The sequence below is a fragment of the Rosa rugosa genome, chromosome 5 (genome assembly GCF_958449725.1).
Source record: "Rosa rugosa chromosome 5, drRosRugo1.1, whole genome shotgun sequence".
NCBI classification, from domain to species: Eukaryota; Viridiplantae; Streptophyta; class Magnoliopsida; order Rosales; family Rosaceae; genus Rosa; species Rosa rugosa.
The window spans coordinates 37,920,465-37,941,194 of record NC_084824.1 but is presented as its reverse complement, the minus strand read 5'-3'; the positions used below and the strand labels follow the sequence as shown (position 1 = coordinate 37,941,194).

General features: G+C 41.7%; 1 protein-coding gene and 1 long non-coding RNA gene across 2 annotated transcripts; one reads left to right on the top strand and one right to left on the bottom strand.

Annotated features, from left to right (window-relative positions):
* Positions 1-4,050: 4,050 nt before the first annotated feature.
* On the top strand, positions 4,051-6,754 carry LOC133712241 (uncharacterized). The gene is made up of 4 exons (XR_009847241.1): positions 4,051-4,309; positions 4,733-5,234; positions 5,445-5,648; positions 6,493-6,754. It is a non-coding gene; the product is annotated as an uncharacterized LOC133712241 (long non-coding RNA).
* Positions 6,755-12,529: 5,775 nt separating this feature from the next.
* LOC133709356 (probable alpha,alpha-trehalose-phosphate synthase [UDP-forming] 11) lies at positions 12,530-16,128 on the bottom strand. Its single transcript, XM_062135073.1, has 3 exons — positions 13,684-16,128; positions 13,337-13,610; positions 12,530-13,029 (listed from the first exon to the last, which is right to left on the bottom strand). Exons 1-3 carry the CDS (start codon positions 15,726-15,728, stop codon positions 12,709-12,711), a joined length of 2,640 nt encoding a protein of 879 aa, XP_061991057.1. The 5' UTR covers positions 15,729-16,128; the 3' UTR covers positions 12,530-12,708.
* Positions 16,129-20,730: the final 4,602 nt, after the last annotated feature.

The following is a 20,730-nucleotide window of genomic DNA, read 5'->3' as shown; positions in this document are numbered from 1 at the left end:
ATCAGTGGCTCAAGCTATATATTGTCGACAAGCTCGAAATATATATTTAGAGGCTAAATAAAGCCTACTATGGAAGTATGACAAGTCAACTTTAGCATATTTTCCTACTTCGGCTAGGAAAAACCGAGCTAGACAAGGAAGGAGGGGTGGCAGACTAACCAAATGAAATCAAAATGTGCTGAAACTTTCCAGATCCATTCTAGACAGCCCAAGGATCATTTCTTATGAAGAGTGCAAGAGCTTTTTTTGAGTGGAAGGCCTTCAAACAATCAGCCCAATTTTCTACAGAAGCAAAACTGGAAAACTGGACCTGTAAGAGGTCCAGCAGCATTTTCGGCCCAACCACATGGAATAAAAATCTGAAAATTTGTCAGAATGATCTACACTCATAGTGGAACATTTTATATGAAGAAGTTGAAGGCATATAATGAAGTCTTGTTGGAGAAATAATTGAAGGAATAAAGGGGCAGAAACTGACCTAAAACCAGCTCAATATTCACATGTTCATGTTTCCTACCCACATGAAGAAAGCTAGATGCTTTTCTCTTTTTCCTTGGATATATTTTTCTTCTACAATCTCTTTAATAGATCATCACCACTTCCATGTTGCTGCACCTTCATGCTTTGCTTTCATTTCATCTTTTCTCTATCTTTTCCATATTTTACAAGTGAACTTAGATCTACTTTCATTATTTTTCTTCCACTCATCATTTCACTCTTCTTTTTCTTCCCTATATAAACACCTTCTCCTCTCATTCTAAAACACACCCATTCACATACAACAACAACATCTCTAAGATGATCTAAGTTCTCTCTAGAGCAAACCTCTCTAAGAGCAACTCCTCTCCTTCTCTTTCTCTTAACGGTGATCACACTCCTAGTCCTAGTCTTCTCAGAAGCCGACTTTCAGTGCCACCAAACCCTCTGTCAACGTGCTTCGGTCCTAGTCTCCTCGGGAGCCGACGGTAGTGCCGCGACCACAACGGTTACAGAACCAGCCAAGCAAGGGTAACGCCCTAGCAACCCAGCCAAGCTAAAGTCACGCTTTAGCAAGATCTCAATACTTCCCGGTGATTTCGCTCTGCTCAATCTGCAATATTGAGTATCGACTTGTGAACAAGAAGAAACTTCAGCAAAGTCCTCCTCACGAGGCAGAAAGAATCCCACGACGAGGTTGGTGCTCTCCTCGTCTACAATCGCTTGATAGAAGTCAGGTCAAGGGACACCCCCGACGACCGCACCCGAACGGTGCTGGCACGCCCGCGCAAGAAAAGAGACTGTTGACCAGCTGCAGCAAAATTGGAGCCAAACAACTGGAGGGCCATCTTCATGTGGCGCTTCATCAGGGTAAATGCCCTGGAATTATCTATCTCAGTTTGAGGGCCTTAAGTGGTTCTTTTAGAACAAGACTCCTGGATTGTAGGCAATAAATCAAGGGCAATTAGGTGGAGCTCAACATTATGAGCCCACATGAAAATTTCGTGCCCGTTGAATCCAATGGAGTAAAATCGAGCTCGTTCAAGTCTTACATCCTGAAAAGGAAAGCAAGAACGTATTAGTTTCGGAGTCAATGCTTCCACGAAAACTAATATAAGATTTCTGAGCCTTAATGCTACCAAGAAATCGATTTCCAAGAATATTTGGATTAGACCGAAACAATGATGTTTAGATGGTCATAAATCGATGCTTACGGACGCTCTTAGTCCGAAGTCTTACGAACGCTCTTACACTATGCCAAAAATACTATCAGACAACAGAGCTCAGACGACACACTGAATACAATGAGAAACCATACTTGTTCCATTTTAAATATATGGTCAGATTCAGACGACACATAAATGTCGTCTGAAAAGATGGAAATTTTCTAAAATGAACTCTAGCAAAAATTTTAGATTTCCCTCCAACAAATTAAAGTTTTTTCCCTCTCAATTGCCCAAACCCTATAGCTGACTAGTCAATGGGTGATATTCAGACAACACATCTAAGAAATTGTGTTGTCTGAATGAGGTGAGTTTGACTTGTTTGATTTTAAGTCTCTTTTGGCAAAACACAAAACCTTCGTGTTTTTCATTCCCACAAACATTAACTCTGTCTAAAACTCTCTCAGCAACCAAAAACTCAAAGCTCACGGTGTCTCGAGGAAAACTCAGCCATCGATATCTCTCAAAACTCGGCCATCTCTCAAATATGAGAATCCTTACCCAAATCTAGTCTCTCCCTCAACCCCGACGTACTTGCTGTTTCCATTCGCGTCTGGCTTAATGGAATTCTCCACCAGCGACTCAAGAGATTAGAGGAGGCTTGACTATTATTTTTTCGTTTGGGTTATTGGTAAGCCAATACCGGGTAGAGCGACATCGACTATCCAAGCATCGAGTGTTCGGAAATCAGATCAGACCATCAATTCGCATCATCAATTATTCGACAGTGTCAAGGTGAGGGATTTTCGAAATTAGATTTTCATCTAGAAGTTTGGGTTTTCAGTTTTTTGCTTTTGTTTTTGTTCTGAGTTAATGCTTTTGTGATTCTTTCTTCTTCTCATGATTAGAGTGCGGATTTGGGCAAATCTGGGTGTCTTTATCAGTTTATGTTTGTGGATCTTGGAGCCCAACACTGCAATAGCGGCTGCAATATTTGAATTAAAAGGTAATCTCGGTATGTAGGTTCTTATGTTTTTTAGATTTTGGCTTCTACGTTTTATGGCTTGAATGGGTGCGATAACTTTGAGAAAGTTCAAAGCCTATTGAAAACCTTTGTGTGCAATGGATGTTGCAGACAGATAAACGTAAGATTTAGTAAGTGTTATGGTATTGTGGTCACTGCTTTCTGTATTATGGTATTTCTGCTCACTTTCATTTGGTAAGGTGGGTCTTCCTGTCTACATGAGATCTTAATTAATGAAAAAGTAATCTCTTTTCAAATGGTTTTATATGAGTTTCTTTGTGAAATTAGCAATCAAATTTTTAAGTCTACAATCTTTATCAAAGAGACTGCTTTGTGTATTATGGTATTTGTGCTTACTTTCATTTGGTAAGGTGGGAATTCCTGTCTCAATTTTTAAAATTTTGCTGCTACTTTGGCTTGGTTTGTAATTTATGTTTTTTCTTATGTTGCTTTTGCAGGAAAAGTTTGAGTATCGTAGCGGAAAGCATTGTTAACTTTTAGGTATGGCTGTTGCGATTTTGTTGTTTAATATGAGTTTCTTTGTGAAATTAGCAATAGAATTTTTAAGTCTACAATCTTTATCAAAGAGATTGTCTGCGAGCATGGATTTTCTTGCTTCTATGTCTTTCGATGTTGGTATTTTCGATTGGAATTTTCATTGTAAAGTTGAATGAGCTTTCATAAGTGCAGAACTCATTAGAGAGCTTTCATGTACCGATTCTCAACTTTGATGGTGTGCTGTAGAGACTATTTTAAGGCTTCCAACTACTGTTTTCTATCGGCACATGCAAGTTTCTAGTTCTTGCTTGTATTTATCAGTCAGGAATTGTGAATGCAAGGTTTTATATATATATATATATATATATATATATATATATATATATATATATATATATATAAGTCAGAAATATCAGGGTGGTCGGCTAATTAAATGATTATGCATGATTTTGTATATGCTGTGCATAGTTGTGAACCATGTATGGTTTATCTGAATACTTATACAGAGTGTGTTTTGTGCTTATCTTAATATCTCATATAGTCATGTCCAGGCTTTACATGTGTGTCTTCTAGTATCACATGTTTTGTCTTTAATGTTCTGTGCCATCTTTTTTTCCTAGAGTACGTAAAGTAATTGGATTTACCTTGGTCCAAAAGTTTGAGGAGAGGATTGGTAATTCAATTTACTTTTGTGATTCTTGCTTTTGGTTTTTTGTATTAAAAAGCTGAAGTTTAACTGTTTATTGGACAGTAGAGTAGGGCAGCCATGGTTTGGACCTTATAGGTTGTCAAATAGAATAACGTTAAGTGGTCATATGTATATGCCCATTATTATATTGATGATAAGGTATGCAAGAAGAATTTTGTATTGGTTTTGTGGCTGATTTTGTGAGCCAATTATATGCTACCTTGATCATGAAAAAACTGATACTATTCAACATTGAAGTAAAATTTATTTAGCAGAGTAAACATGAATCTTAAGTCTTTTGGTTATGTCAACTGTGGATCCTTAAGTCAATTGAGTTTCCCTGCAGTTCCAAGAGGAACTTGAACGTGGAGAGAGATATTGGGGATGACAGTGTGAGCTATGGGATGACGGAGATGATATCTACTTGCGTTCTTGGACAACATCATTGGTCCCCAAAATGTAAATTCCTCTTTCTTATAACTAATATTATGTTCTTGTTTAAAACTGGTTTTGTCAAACTATCTTTTGCATATGGGTTTATGAAGAAAGATGACGTGTTGAATTTGTAGCCCCTTCAGGAATTTGAGCTGATCATTTTATTTAGAATATGGTAGAACTAGTCCCTGCACTACCCAACAGGCCAAAAGATTCATGTTTGTAGTCCCAGATTAGTGGTGCTTGCATATTACATACTGAGCATTAGAGAATTGCATGTTCGAACACCATGTAACATGTGCATATGTTTCTCAAAGTTTGTGGGCCTGTGAGTAATTGGGTTATTTGAATCTGGCTTTGAGTAATTACATGTTTAGAATTGGTTTGAAGTTTCCAGAGGGAGAAATATGGTTTTTGATTTGATATATGTGTTTTTGTTGGTGGCAGGTTCATCTACTCTTTTATGGGAGCGGGGGCTTGGCTCCATGGCATTACTTTCATAGGTTGTATCGCCACAAGTTTTAAACTTTGGTCAAAGTTTTTAAATGAATTATATCATGCAAGTTGGATTGTATAAACTTAAATTTTGTTCAAAAGTTTCAGCTCTGGATTCTATATCCTATACTTTCCTTAACTCTTTGATATCTTTAGTATAGTCTACTCATAATGGTACTAACTCTGGTGGAAGCAGCTTTGGTAGCGTTCATAGCAATAAATTGCCATTGGGACAAGGTGTTGCTTCGTTAACAATATTGAATATTGTTTCAGTAATATCTACAAGGGTTTTCACCGTGCTTGTTTACCCAATAAAGTTAACATGTTTTATCATGCCTACACGGGATCTTCCACTTGAGTTAACCGGTGACCTTGAGGGTCTTCGATCTGTCATTGAAGAGAACAATGAAATCTGTAAGTGGCATGGGTTGGGATAGCTGTTGTTGGAATACAGGTATGTTGTTGCTCTCTCTAGTGCATAGTATTAAGATCAATAGCCCTCTTTCATTCACAAAAGCTGAAACCCAAGTATTCAGTTTCAGGATCTGCTTTATTTATTTTTTTTTTTTTTCAGAAAACATGACTGCCTTTTAGCATATGAGAGCATTCCTGCTTATGATTATTTTGTTGTTGTTTCTTATATACATCTTTCTTGCAATGTCAGGCTTTATCTCTGCTACTAGTAATAATTCTACGGGGCATGATATATACTCATAAAGCTGACTATGGTGTTGAAGATGAGTATGATACTAGGGGTAGAACATGGGAACCACTGCTAAATCAACAGACAAGCCAAGCATCTGGATCAACCAAGGGTGATGGTAGAGTGACTCACTCTGACATTTGGAGCTCACGAATAGGAGATAAGGTATTTCTTTTGTGTAATATCCTTAATCCACAATCTTGTACTTTGATCCGTATAAACATGCTTTCTTATCTCTGCTAGATTATGCAATATGAAACCAAGTTACAAGAGTAGTCTTAGTCTGTGTTATTCGCCATGTAAAATGATGTGAAACAATGCTTATTTCTATCATGATCTTCTTATGGTATTACATACAAGTCTTCAAAAGTGTGTTTGATCTATTGCCTACTTTACTTTGTATCAATCCGCAAATGTGTCCAGTAAGATGTTAGTCACTAATGATAATAGTAGAAAGCTTGTGATATATGTACAATGTTTGCCTACTTTACCTTGTATCAATCAGTCTAGCTTGTCAATCTTCTTCCTCTGACAAGGAACATCTACTAATATAGTTTAACAAATATTACTGCTTTCTTTTGGTTTGCACTTTGCACTCGAAAAAAAAATGAAAGGCCTCCTCTGTATGGAACATGTTTGATTGTTAGGCTTTTGTTTATTGGAATATGTTGTCAAAATATTAGGCCTTATAACACCACAGAGGAGATATTTTGGAAGATTGAAGTTTTTTCATTGATGGTTTAGAGAATTTAAGATATAAGTTTCAAAAGTATAGATCTAATATATTTCTTTGTGATCATGTGGATTAGTACTTGTAAAGTACGATTTAAATCTTTTAATATAGGCTTGATACAGAAATGTGTTCTCTTGTTCTGTGGTTTTACATGCTTCTGATATGAAGTATTAGTAGGTGAGGAACTTGACATACTTAATTTGCTCACCACTGGATGGAGTGCCTTTGTGAACAAGAGGAAGCTTTGCTAAATTTCTGTGTTTGTGTGATATGCAGATTGCAAGAATTATATGGAACAATGGCTCATCTTCAAAACTTTGATGCCTCAATTAGCTGATATCTCTGGAGGATTATCCGCTTGAAGAATCATAGCTGTTACATAATTGGCTAATTAAATTAAAGCTTTTGCTACTTATATTTAGTCACTCTAAATTAGTGTAGTTGCTCTAGATGGTAGTTTTTTGCCTTATGAGTTTATTGAGCAGATGCTCATTAGGTTTATGTATGAAACAATTATGGATGTATTTGTTGGCTATAATGACAGAATGAATAATATATGCCTTTTGTGTAGTTTCCAGATTACATCCTCATAGGAATACAAATGTGACATCTGAAATACCATGCAACCACTAAATCAAAACCACAAAATATGTTGTTGGAGCTAGTTAAGAACAACAGAATTAAGGAAAAATCTACTGTTATTTTCCTACTCAAACAACAGAAAAATGTGGTCTGACAATAAAAACAAAGACAAAAATATATAAACTTTTGTTGACTCAAAACAAAAACAGCAACATATAATTGTATCTTAAATGAATGTACAACAACAAACAATTGTCTTGTGTTGGTAGTTTAAATAACAGTTAAGTGTTATTAGAATACAAAACAAACAGCAGAAAACTGTTATTGTAAGTCATTACAAACAACAGATAACTGTCGTCTGAATTCATCAAACACATGTCTTGGGTTTAATCAGACAACAGACAACTTGAAACCTTCTGTCGTCTGATTTTTAATCAAACAACAGACAACTTGAAAACCTTCTGTCGTCTGATTTTTCAGACGACAGAGGAAATCTGTCGTCTGATACCCCCAAGAGACGGCACCGTACTAGACAATAGAATTTTTTTTGATCAGACGACAGATCTCCTCTGTCGTCTGATTACTTTTTTGGCATAGTGTTAGTTCGTTAATAGCGTGAATCCCCACGATTCCGCTTTCTCAAAGAATCGAACCCACGTTATAAGAAATGTGGGATGTAGAAGAAGGGAGGTTGCAAGTCCCCGAAGAAAAGAAGGAGAAATTAAAGTACGAAAAGCGGGAACTTTAATTATAAAACTTACTTGGTTAATTCGAAGCTTGAAACCTTGATTCTTGAACTTATGAAGCTCGGACTATTGTTGATTGATGGAAGCTAGGGATTGCAGATGCTGCTTCAATCCTAATCTAGGATTGCGGAGGCTTTTCGATCCAGAGATAGGATTGTGGTAGCTGTTCAATCCTAAGCTAGGATTGCAAACGGTTTGCAATCCTGGTCGTGGCAAATGGCTCGGTGGTGATGCAGCAAAGAATTTTGATTGTTGCCGAGTATTGCAGGGAGTTAGGCAGAAAGCTGCTGCTGGTGGTCCGGTTTGGTGGTCCTAAAAGGCTGCAGATGCAGCTAGGAAGTAAACGCTGCAGGGGCAGCAGAGAACACGAGTAGCAGGGGCTGCGGTGATGTTGCAGGGGCAGCGATACAGAGCTGCAAGCGCACGGGCACGCAGGCTGCAGCGAAGGCTCGGCTAGCTCGGGCTAGGGGCTGCGGTGGTGAAAGAGGATTTTCGGGTTTTGGTTTTTGGTTTTTAGTTTTCTGTTTTGTGGTTAGAACTCGTGCTGATAACGTGTTTAAGGAAAAAGAGATTCGAGAGAGAATGTAGAGAGAATTGTCAATCATATTATTGAGAATAGGAGCCCTATATATAGGGATTACAAAGCACATATTCTAATGTTACAAGGAATACTAATCCGAGTAGGATTAGGAATTCTAGAACCTTCTCTCATATTACTACTCCTAGTTTGATAAGGCACACTAAGTCTATTTTCCTTCAACACATTTATTGTATTTTTATATTAGTGTATTTTAGTTTTTCAATAAATCAAAGTTTAAGTAGTTTTTTTTGTCTGATTTTAGTTTTGGTCATTCGAGGAGTGTGGGTAGAGCTCTGCTTTCGGAACTGGTGACTAGTACTTTGTTGGTTACATCATCGTTTTCTTTGGTTGGAGCTTTTTGGTCCAATACTGGTGATGGAAAGGTTGGTCATGGTGACAAGATCTGATGTGTTGCCTTGCGGTTTGATGAGTCGGGGTGAAAGAGATGAAAAGTCAAATTGGGTCAAAAGTTAAGGTCGTTAACTTTTGATCGCTAGTGAGTTAAGGCCGGCAACACAACAGGCTCACGGTTAGGTTAGGTGCGGTCCAGGCTTGATTGAAATTTTGTTGCGCTAGAGACCATACCGAAATATTTAGGTTGGCTTTTGTTTGTGTATATGGTAAGGCTGGGATCGAATAAAAACTGGACCTAAAAATATCGGGCTGGTTTTCAGTCCGACATGCTACTACTTTCGATAAACGAAGGACGAGGATTACAAGACTAGGACCATGTTCTTTTTCTGCTTCAATACCTGGCACAATCTCCTTCCAATTTCTATAGGTAGCCATCATTCGATCTAATCAATTTCTTTAGATTGATTCATTCACATAAATGAACACAAGGGATAAAAAAATAAAAGGGAGAACCAACTTGTTGTGGTCTTGAAGAGAGAAAAGAAAGTAAAAACTATTTTGTATATTTCAATTTCCTTGTCTATTAATTTCTAACATATTTCCTCCCCTCCCCCTTCCCCACAAAAAAAAAAAAAAAAAAATTGTAAGTACAATTAGGATTTTGGTTTTTTCTTGGCTATTTTTAGGCTTAGGAAAAAGACTTAAGCTGTGAATATGTGAGGCTTAGTGTCTTACTACGCCATTCTCCAATTTTATTTTTTGGTTTATCAAGTGACTTTTGTGACCATTAACCATTGAATTTGAGTTAGCTCGAGATACAATAATATAGCTCTAGCTCTATAAGTACGATTCTTTCTAAACCAACAAACGTTCTGTTGCTTCCATTACTTTTAAACACATTTTTAGAGAAGTAAACGTTGTCGCAAAATTGGTTCAACTTGGACCAATAGGGTTCTTAGTGAGGTCTCGAGAGCCTTACTGTTTGACGCTGTAAATTGTGGATGCCCGAGAGGCTTCCAAATTTAATTTTATAGTCTTTTCATATAAAAATAAATAAAAAAGCAAACAAACATTGTGGGCACCACCAAGATCAACACAATCCATGAAGGAGCACAGATTGGCTCACTATTCCACCATATAAAGAAAAGGTGTCATGTGCTAGTCAGAGCTTAAAAGTGTTTAACATCTATCACGGTCAGGGTACCAATCACAAAACATATTGGAACCACACACCCGATAGGTGTGGGAATGGAGGTAGTTATCTGAAGAAAGTGGGCAAGTATGCAAAATCTCTGGTTTGACATTAGAACCAATATTTTAATATTTGAAGGGTATTACGTTAAAAGATCTATTATGTCTTTTTTTTTTTTTTGAAGTAATGATAATTTCATTGATAAATAGCGCATGCCAAGAAGGCCATTACATACCCATCCACTGCCACATAATAATGGACAGAACAAGACTTCGTCGGGGAGCCACAGTGGTACATAGGATAGACCAACTATATTAGAACTTATCGTTCACTTATTTAAAGTGAGCCTATAACTATGCCAAAATAATTACATAGTGTATAGGCTTTACAATCATAAAAGAAAAAACCTATATCTTCTCCTTGCCCTTTACGCTAGGGTTAGGAGGCTTACCTAAAAACAGAACACTCAAGACATCTTCAGCAAGAACTTTCTTTGCTTTAGGGGGATTTTTATTTTTCGCACCCAAAGGTCTTCCTCTCTTCTTTTTTCCACCAGGAAGCTCTACTTGCATAGGTTTGGGCATCACTACTTTTGCAGACACCAACATACCACCTGGTGTCTCCACTAATCCCAGAGATTTTGCACTAAACTTGGTAGAGAATTCATACATTTTTACCTCCTTGGAGGGTGCCACAGGGCTTGTCTTGCCTTCCAGTAAATCAGACATTAGGAATTGTAGTTTCTTTGGGGAGAGGAAAGGCATATCCCTCTTTGCTTGCTGCTCGGTGTCCACATGTACTATGGCCAACAAATTATCCTCGCTAGCAGGTCTTTTTTCTGCACTACGGATAACAATAGGTTTACGTAGCTTGCTTGTTTCAGCTTCTCCCACAGGCGGCAGGATTGGGGTGGTAATACCCTGAAAGTGAAACGTTCCATCCTTGAATTGATTTCCCTGAAAACCCAAAAAGGAGTCATTAAGTTCTAGCTTTCTTGCTGCCTGTGTTGGAGCAGTAGTGGCCACCGGTGTTGCAGCTTCTATATTACAGGCCTCCCCATCATGAAAAACACGCTGATATGTTTTGCATTTGCCCACTAGGTTTTCAAAGAAAAAGTGGACCTCTTGCTCAACTCTTTGGCAAACTTTATGGTTTTTTGCATGAAGAAATGTTTCAAAATTGCATGAGAAACCCTAACCCTAATTTCTCCAGTTGCATCAAACAACTTCTGATCTAGATCAAGAAATTTACCAACAACAGAAGCAACATTCACTATAGTTTTCCTCTGCTCATATGCCGGCGTCATATTCGTGACACGAACCCAGAAAAATAAATCTTCCATCTCTACAGATTGCAGAGACGAAACTCCATCATATGGCTGCAGCACAACCAAAGCCCGATTGAAGCTCCACGGGCCACCCATTAAAACTTTGTTTCTATCCCCTCGAAGATCAAAAGAGAATAGAAAGTGATCCGGAGTGCATTGCTGAACATTGAAACCTTTGTTCAGGACCCAAATACGGCGGAAATGCCGCTTCAAGTCTATAGTGGTTGTTGGTTTCGGTGTCAGAAGTCTTGTCAGAAGATATGATTGGGAATTGCGTTGTGCTCCCTCATCAGACATGGACGAGATGTCTACCACTTCATTGGTAGCAATAGCAAGTGAGGTAGCAAAACTTTTGGTGATTGAATCAATGTTTGACATGGTGCAGTAGGATAGGGTTTGCAATTGGTGAATAGAGGTCGAAATTTGGCCTGGAAGGATTGGAAAAACGTCGATCAAAGGAGATCGGTGTTGGCTAGGGTTTTGGTGCAGCAAGGGAGGCCGCTTAGAGTTTTCCTTGTGTTTTAAACTAGAGAATAAGAGAGATAGAATAGAGAGACAGAACATAGGAGGAGGTAGAAGTGTAAAGATCTATTATGTCTAACGAAAGCTTTTCTCTTAAATAATAGTATAAATTAATACAATTATGTTGTCTGTTGCTCTAAAAACAAAATTATCTCTCACTTTCTATTATCTCTCTACTGATAAATTGTAAATATTTTTTTCCTCAAATAACTTTTCTTAACTTTTGCTCAGCCCTAGCTAACACATGCAAATCATGTGTGAAAAAGGCTAATTGGTATATTGGATTTACATATTACGACTATTACTCTCAAGTTTGTAAACCACTATAACACGTCCAATACAAACTTTACCTCTATTTTTATTCAGGTGAAGCACATTTAACGTACCACTTAAAACTCACCTTATGTGAAAGCAAATATTGCATAACCATTCACAAATTAGAAATAATATGAATGTACATTTGTTGCCACGTAAAGTAGACTCTATGTGGTACATTAGAAGTATTGAAAAATAACATACTCCAGTACAAAATTAGTAACCGATACGTTTTCCATTTTTTGATTTTTTTTCCTCAATTTGCTGAACATTTTCAATTCTTCACGCTGCCTACCTATCTCAGTGCCTCTTTTCTTTATTTCTCTCTCTCATCCCTTCAACGATCTTCCATTCCCTCAATCCATCCAAGGCTTTCCTCATTATATATTTCTTTGATTACTTTCTGCCTTTCATCAATCATGAAATTGAATTTCATGCAAGTATTCTGTATAAAAAGTTGACTATTAGAGTCTAATTGAGATTTTTAAATGTCGAAGGTTGATTTGATAAAACATATCAATTTGAATGAGTTGCCGATTGGACCTTGCAAGTGATTGAGGATCAACTGTCTGAAACCTAAACCGGTTCGGTATTCATTTTAGGATAGTCATGTGAGTTTTCTAAATAGCAGAAACTGGATTTACGTGACACTTTTAATTATGTTAAAAGAACATATATATCTAGAACTAGAAGACTCAAAAGAATGGAGTTTTAAGATGGATCGGTAAATGCAGATATCATTTGTACAAAGTTCGATGTGTTGTTAGCTCTATACCTTTATGTCCCCTTGTAAACAAACAAGTCAAGGCCCAAATATACCTAAATCCTGATGCAAAAACAGCACATCAGCTACCTAAATTGCTACCGGTCACTTTCAAATGAACACTTCAAATGCTTCCGGAAACTGCGGTCCAGACTTTGGTTGCGCTGATGCTGAAGCGAGGCCTTGAAGCAACTTGATGACATCAACTGTATCATCCAGATAGTATTTTGCCATGCTTGGTTTTTGACCAACAGTGCAAGCAAAGACTTCTGCAATGGCTGGCAAGGACGGACTTGATTCGGGATACATGATGCTCTTAAACATATCCTCATCTGAGCGATCATCCCCTATGCATAACAAGAAATCTGGTGACTTCACCCTATTTCGCATAGTGGAGATGAGCTCCTCCACAACTATACCTTTGTTCACATCCTGCAATTACAGAGACGAAGTGTTACCCTGCAGAACTCTTACACGAAACTAATAAATGAAATTAATAACTTTTATGACAATTGGCATCATCCATGAGGAGTTGAAAATTATACCCTAAATCTAGTTGTGCAGATTTTGATTTCAGTACTTTATATGGCACCTATTACGTAAATTTGAAAGACACTATTTCTAATTCATTCAAAGCCGGAGTGTAATGTCATCAACGTTTTCCACAAAAAATGTTTTGTTTCCTACTTTGTAAACTGCTGAAGACTTCATGTATCGAACAATTTAGTAAGATGCATACCTGTGGTTTCACTTCCACAATGTGTTGGCCTCTTTTAACTACAACCGGCTCATTGACAAGCACACTCTCTAGGTGATCAAGCAGCTCTTTAGCCTGGGATGAGCCGAAATGAGGATCAGCATCTTGATGATGCCAGACCAGTGCACTGTCTTTCTCTTCTATAAAAGAACCATCGGTTGCTTCTGTGTATGGCTCCATAATAGGCAGCACAATCTTCTTCCAACTGAAATCCATTGTCAATGAGCAAGTCTTCCAAGGAGAATCTTTAGTCCACCTACAAGAGAGGAATAACAAAATTAAGAAAGAACAGTCAAATGTAAAAACACTAAAGAAGCACAGAATTTCACCTGGTGAAGTAACCATGCTCTGCTGATAAACCTAGTTTCTCACACTGCGAAAACCACTTGCTGAGAGAATCCTTCCCTCTGCCACTCACAATGAAAACAATGTTTTTCGGATCACTGCATAAGCAATTCAAGACCGAAATAACTTCACTGCTTGGAGCTTTGTCCACTGAAGCCTGAGGTGTCATAGTGCCGTCATAGTCCAATAAGATGAGCCGGCTACTTGTATTTCTGTAAGCATAGGCAATGTGATCCACAGAAAGCTTCCTGAAGTTGGGTCCCAAAGCTACAACTCTGAATCCCAAACCTAAACCGATGCCCCAGCATCTCCTCCGATAATGCTCTCTGCAAGCTCTCTCAAGATCTTGATCAAAACTCCGAGCCCAATAAGCAACATCATGAGAGCTGATATACTTGTAATGTTTGTCATGGCGAAGACGCTTCTCGTCCTCCGACATTGTGATGACCAAATTCATGGCATCAGAGACAGCATCAATGTTCCAGGGATTGACACGGATTGCGCCACTAAGAGACGGAGAACAGCCAATAAATTCAGAGACAATGATCACACTCTTTTTCGGTTTAGGTGTCGTATCTGCTGCCTCATCACCAATCTCCAACACCTTGTCCAAAACAGAGCTCCCCTGCCTACAAACAGTGTACGTGTAAGGCACCAAATTCATCCCATCCCTCACAGCATTAACCAAACAGCACTCCGAAATGGCATAATATGCAGCTTTGTCTTGCGTCGTCACAGGTCCATCGATGACAACAAGGGGCTGGTACCCGGGTCGGCCATACTTGTCATTGATCTCTTTAGCAATAGCACTGGTCTCATTCAGAACCTCCTGCACATCCTTGCCTCGGCTTCGCGCCGGGTTTGTTATCTGCACCATAACCACCTTCCCCCTCAAACTCTGATGCTCTTCCAAAAGCTGCTTCATTGCCAGAAACTTCAAACTAATCCCCTTAAACAAGTCCAAATCATCCACCCCCAAGATCACAATCTTCCCCTCAAACTTTTCCTTCAACACCTTCACTTTCTTGGCAGTATCATCGAGCGACAAAACAGACTGAAGCTGACCCATATGAATCCCCACAGGCAACATCTTAATACTCACTATTCGACCATAATACTCCAAACCCATGTACCCTCTTTTGAACTCATAATGAAGACCCAGCATTCTGCTACAGCAAGACAAGAAGTGCCTCGCATAATCAAATATATGGAACCCAATAAGATCACAATTCAACAGAGCCCTCAGAATCTCTTCCCGGACCGGAATCGTCCGGTAAATCTCCGACGACGGAAAAGGACTATGCAGAAAGAAACCAAGCTTGACCCGGTAGTACCTTTTCCTCAAGAAAGTAGGCAAAACCATGAGATGGTAGTCATGGATCCAAACGTAGTCCTCATCCGGGTTTAGAACCTCTATGATTCTATCGGCGAAGGCCTTGTTGGCCGACACGTAGGCCTGCCAGAGTGCACGGTCGAAGCGTGCACCGTGGCTGGCTGACATGGGCAGCATGTAGTGAAACAGAGGCCAAAGATAGTGCTTACAGAAGCCGTGATAAAACTTGTTGACGACTTCCGTCGGTAGAAAACACGGCACGCAGTGGAACTCGTGGAGGAGGACAAATGCGACGTCGTCTTGATCGCAGGGGTCGATCTCGACTCCGTTTAAGCAACCCACGTACAAGACCTCGACGTCCGCGCCAAAGCCGCCGCCGTCTTTGAGTTGGAGGACCAAGCTGTCGTGGTCGTATTCGAAACGCCACGTGTTCGTCTCGTCGTCGTCTTCTTCTCGAAACGCACGTATCGGCAGGTGGTTGGAGACGATGATTCTTCGTTCCTGCGAAACAGAGGAAACAACGTTGTTGTTGTTGTTGTTGTCGGATGAGGAGGAGCCGCCGGAACGGTCGTCGGAGTTGTTGTCGAACTCGGAGATGAAGCCGGAGGCTTGCATGACTCTGGGGATCCGACTGACGGCCCGGAAATCGTCAATGGGGTCCAAATTCAGTAAATCAAAGCAAGATCTCGAGAGCATAGTCGAGAAACCCAGAAGGTTAAAAAGATTGAAACTTTTTTGTCTCAACAATGGTGGGGGGATTTGGGTGAGGATGTCAAGTCTTTATAGGTGGGTATTGCAAAGGAAGATGAATCTTGGAGTAATGGAATTGAAAGATTTTGAAACGAAATCCATTTTTTCTGACCCAGCTCTCTGTTTCACTCTTCAATCAGTAAAATCCCAATAAATCAGTAGTAATCTTCTAATAGGATAAGAACGAAAGTGATTGCGTTATATATTATCATGATGATGGTGATGAAATGAGATGGGGGTGGTACGTACGAGGGAATTGCTTGGACGGTCCGGATTTAGTGGATCGCCGGATTATCCTTACCGTAATAAATACGGGGAATGTTGGTGCTGACTGGAACTTGAGGCCTGACACAAATTTTGTGGATTAATATAGGAAGTTTTTTATTTTTTTATATTTTATTTTGACTTTTTATTTTCTTTCCTAATTTTGGTACAAGCTTTTTATTTATTTATTTTTTAAAAAGTTGATATATTGTAATTGTCTTTTTTTCGGTTGTGATTAAGATAGCATTTATGATTGGCCTAATCCATCTTTTAAGTGTCATAAACGAAAGAAGTTGGATTAGATTAGGTAATGGAATTTGAATAAATTCATGAAGTTTAAGAAAAAAAAATAACGATGATTTATTTGGCAAATTTAAAGTGTAGAAGCCGACCTATAATTTGATGAACTAAGATATGATGATAGAGTTTTTAAAGAGAAGAGCACGTTGTGCTTTAGTAGTGTCGCATTAGCTAAGGACTGAGGCTCAATGTGTTGAAGTTTAAGAAAAAAGATAACGAGGATTTATTTGGCGAATTTAAAGTGTAGAGCAATATTAGCCGACCTATAATTTGATGAACTAAGATATGATGATAGAGTTTTTAAAGAGAAGAGCACGTTGTGCTTTAGTAGTGTCGCATTAGCTAAGGACTGAGCCTCAATGTGTTGAGGCATCATCATTTCAAGACTTAAGTAAGTAATTATATTAAGAAGATTATAAAACATATATAATAGTTATAAACATATATTCAACCTAAATCCAAATTCTATCAAGCATACTATCTATAAAGGTGAATATATTTAAATTGATAGTCAAGTATATCCCTAGCGCTCTGCTAGGGTTTGTGGTAGCGGCGCCTCTTGGCCGTCGCGACCTAAATCTGCTCCTTTCATGGAGATATTCTCAGGCTTCGGCCTCTGTGTGTTGGTTATTGTTGTTCTTGATGGTAGAGCAATTCTTGAAGAGAGTTTAGGCATTGGTGTGGCTGTATTGGGTAGCCAAAGGACTTTTGGAACGGCAAAGGAGGGCGGCGGCGGTTGTGGGATGGAGTGGGATCCGAGTAGAAGGCTGCGAAGCGTGGCTCCGATCTTACTCCGACCAGATCATCTGAGTCCGACGCCGATGCTTCTTGTTCGTGGAGGTTCTTTTGGTCTCAGCGCAAGCAGTGGTTTCTTGCGTCGAGGTAGTGGGCGAGGTGGTGCAGGTGACAGATCGTCGAGTGGTGACGTGATGGTGAAGGGCAGGTCGGGTCAGATTCGTTTCAAGTTTCTTTCTCTGCCTATTCTATCTGCAGATCGGCGTCATTGGATGGTCTGGTGGCAGAGCCAATTGGTGGCCGTGAGTGGCAGTAGTATTGCCGCTGGATTACCGGAGTTTTGGTCCGTCCGAGGAGCAGACGCTAAGTGGGCTAGATCGATTTGGGCTGTTAGGGCAATTCCCCTTAGGGCTTGGACTCAAATTTGTTTATCAAATGTGGGCTTGGGCCTTTTTAGAGGGGTTGAAGCAGCTTTACTTGGGCTTACCTACTGTTGGTACCGGATCTGGGATCCCGGTGGATTTTGTATAAAAATTTGGGATCCAGGACGCACCATGCTTTGGTACCTAGTCTCTTATTTTTCTTGGGATCAATACCCGCGAGGAACTGCAGGGATTATTGGTCTTAGGTTGTCAGCGAGTCTACTGATGGATGCTGTAGAAAAATTTTATTGTCAGTTTCCTATTATTTTTCTCCCCCTTGAGCTTCACTCAATTGGTGGAGTAGTATTGCGTTTAGTGGTGTACATACCTCCAATAATATGGAGGATTTGCTACATCACCAAGCATAAGTAACACCCACTTTGGGACATCCACAAGACATGGCAAGGCCCAACCAAGACATACATCGTATAGCCCTATGTTCAGGCTACGCGGCGGTATCCGGAAGTCGCAAATCCGCCACCGGGAAGCCACCTTCCCGCCATTGCCAACATGCCTCCACAACATGGCTTTCTACATGTTAAATAGACTAGAAATGTGTGGTAACTTGTCCCACATCGAAGAATAAGTAAAGGAGAAACATTCCTTCACTTATAAAAGGAATGCCCCCTCCCACAACACTAGACATGATTATTCATTACATCTCTTGTAATCTTGTTAGGCCGCAAGGCTCGACACACTAGTATAGCTTTCAAGTGGACGTAGTCTTCCGCTCATGCGGAGGCGAACCACTATACATCTCGTGTCAATCTTTCTCTCTCTCTCTCACTTAAGCTAACTAGAGATCCCCACGGATCCAAACGTTAACATTGGCGCCGTCTGTGGGAAGCCAACACAAAGGCTTCGTCACCTACCACGAGCTTTGGCCCGTCAGCGTCCGGTCAACGCTTGGTCAACGCCAACCAACTCTGAAAAAAAATTTGGCGACAAATCTTCTCTGGACACCCAGAGATTTGCTCTGGACACCGGCCACCTCCAAGCATCATCCTCCGCCAGCTCCAGTTGACAATTCGCTGCCATGGCACCCAGGCACCTCCGCTAGCAAACTTCGCTGCACCATTGAGCAGCCAGACCAGGTCACCACCGGCATGCCAGCGCCCACGGCAAGCAATGCCTCCGCTGAGCTCACAACCGCCGCTGAGTAACAGCAGCTACCGCCGGTCAAGGCACCACCAGCAAGCCTCAGCTGACCAGCAAAAACCTCCGCTGAGCTCAAGCTCCACCGAACTCTTGAGTCTCCGCCGAACTTCCAATCTCTACTGAGCTCCAAGTGTAGAGCCTCCGCTGAACTCCTCCACCGGACAGCCTCCGTCGGACTATACACCTGCTGAGCCTTTCCTCCGCCAGCCCAGCCTAGAGCAGGCAGCGCCCATTGCCAGCACGCCAGCATCAGCGCCACCACAGCACACGCTCCGCACCACCAGCAACCCCTACCGCTAGTGTTCAAATTGCAATGTCTGACTCCAAACATTGGCGTTAATATGGCAAGCAGGCCTAGCGGTTCGCTCGTCACCCAGCACCTGTCGTTCATCACCCAGCGGTTCTTGACTCTCGCCTGTCGCCGACAAACGTCAAGCATCAGTTCCAGCACCGACAGCCCAGCCCTAGCGGCTAGTGATCCGACACGCGTATCCAGCGCCTAACGCTCCACCAAGCTTGTCCAGAGGTCCACGTCTGGCCAAGACTTCACCGGCCAAGTGCTCCGCCGAGCACCATGCTCCGCTCAGCTGTACTGTTCACCGCCGGCATCTTCCGGCAAACTTTGCCAGGTTACAAGACGACGAGCAAAGATCCGCTCCGCCGACCAGCTGCCACCACTAGACATCCTCCGCCGAACTTTGAGCCTCCGCCGAGCTCAAAGTCACGGCCACTTCAGCTGAGCTCTAGGCCTCCTCCGAGCCTCCCTATGCCACGGTCCCTCCGCTGACCGTCATCCACACCGCTGGACAAAAGCTCCACTCCACCGTCCAAGAGCTCCACTGGCAGACATCCGCTAACCACGCTCCGCTCCGCCAGCCTCATCACCACCGAGAGGCACCGCTGGAAGTTCACCACCGACCTTCGAACTTCATCGCCGAGCGGCACCGCTGGAAGTCCACCGCCGAACTTCGAGCTTCACCGCTGAGCTCGTTCTCCACCAAGCTTCCATATCTGCACCCAGCTCCGCTCCGCCGAACTCAAAACCTCCGCTGAGCTCCGAGTTCCGCCGACCTTCTTCCTCCGCTAACGAGTTTTCTCCGCCGGACTTCTCAGCTAGCACAGATTTCTCCTCAGCTGGGCGAGCTTCCTCCGCCAGCCTTCCACCTCCGCTGGACGTCCACTGCTGAACATCCTCCGCTAGCTATCCACTTCCAGTGGACAACCTCAGCTAGCTATCCACCTCCGCTGGACATCCTCCGCCGGACAACCTCCGCTGGACATCCGCTGCTGGCTATCCACCTCCGCCAGACATCCTCCGCCGGATAACCTCCGCTGGACATCCTCCGCTGGCCAACCAAAGCGATGGACCGTCATGCTTGGACAACTCCAACTTCAACTCGCTCCAAATCGGCACAAGATAAGTGCATTCCTCTTATCTCTTACGCTCTTGCAATTTGAGCTACCGCCGATGCCATGTCTATACATGTCTCCATGACCCTTACGCATGTCTACGACATGTTCTTGGCCACTTTACTACTTGTACATGCTTGCTCTATGTGTTTGTCATTTTTTCATGCAAATACATACTGTACACATCCACGGTCTACGACCAAAACCGCCAAGCGGTCAGGCAACGCCTCATAATAGCCATTGATCCGGCAGCAAAGGGACTAGTTAACACAGCCTACGGCAGCCATTGATCCGGCAGTTAACCCCGACGCTTGGGTACTAAAGATTGGGATCGCTTCCCAACACCCTCTGCTCCGTGCAGCTCCCCCTCAACAAACATGGCTGGAGAGTCGGGGACTCTCTAGCGGGCCTAGCAGGGGCCCAACCATTGAGCTTCCGCTCACGAGCTTCCGCTCATGCCTTCCCGGCACCCCACGAGCTTCCGCTCATGCCTTCCCGGCACCCCATTGAGCTTCCCGCTCATGCCTTCCCGGCACCCCACGAGCTTCCGCTCATGCCTTCCCGGCACCCCATTGAGCTTCCCGCTCATGCCTTCCCGGCACCCCATTGAGCTTCCCGCTCATGCCTTCCCGGCACCCCACGAGCTTCCGCTCATGCCT

Bases quoted from the DNA above. Each gene is read 5' to 3' on its own strand.
- LOC133709356 (XM_062135073.1), bottom strand. From the start codon at position 15,728: ATGCTCTCGAGATCTTGCTTTGATTTACTGAATTTGGACCCCATTGAC. The intron at 13,611-13,683 runs GTGAAATTCTGT...CCTCTCTTGTAG, and splicing joins GAGCATGGTTACTTCACCAG to GTGGACTAAAGATTCTCCTT. The intron at 13,030-13,336 runs GTATGCATCTTA...CTGTAATTGCAG, and splicing joins TTGTGGAAGTGAAACCACAG to GATGTGAACAAAGGTATAGT.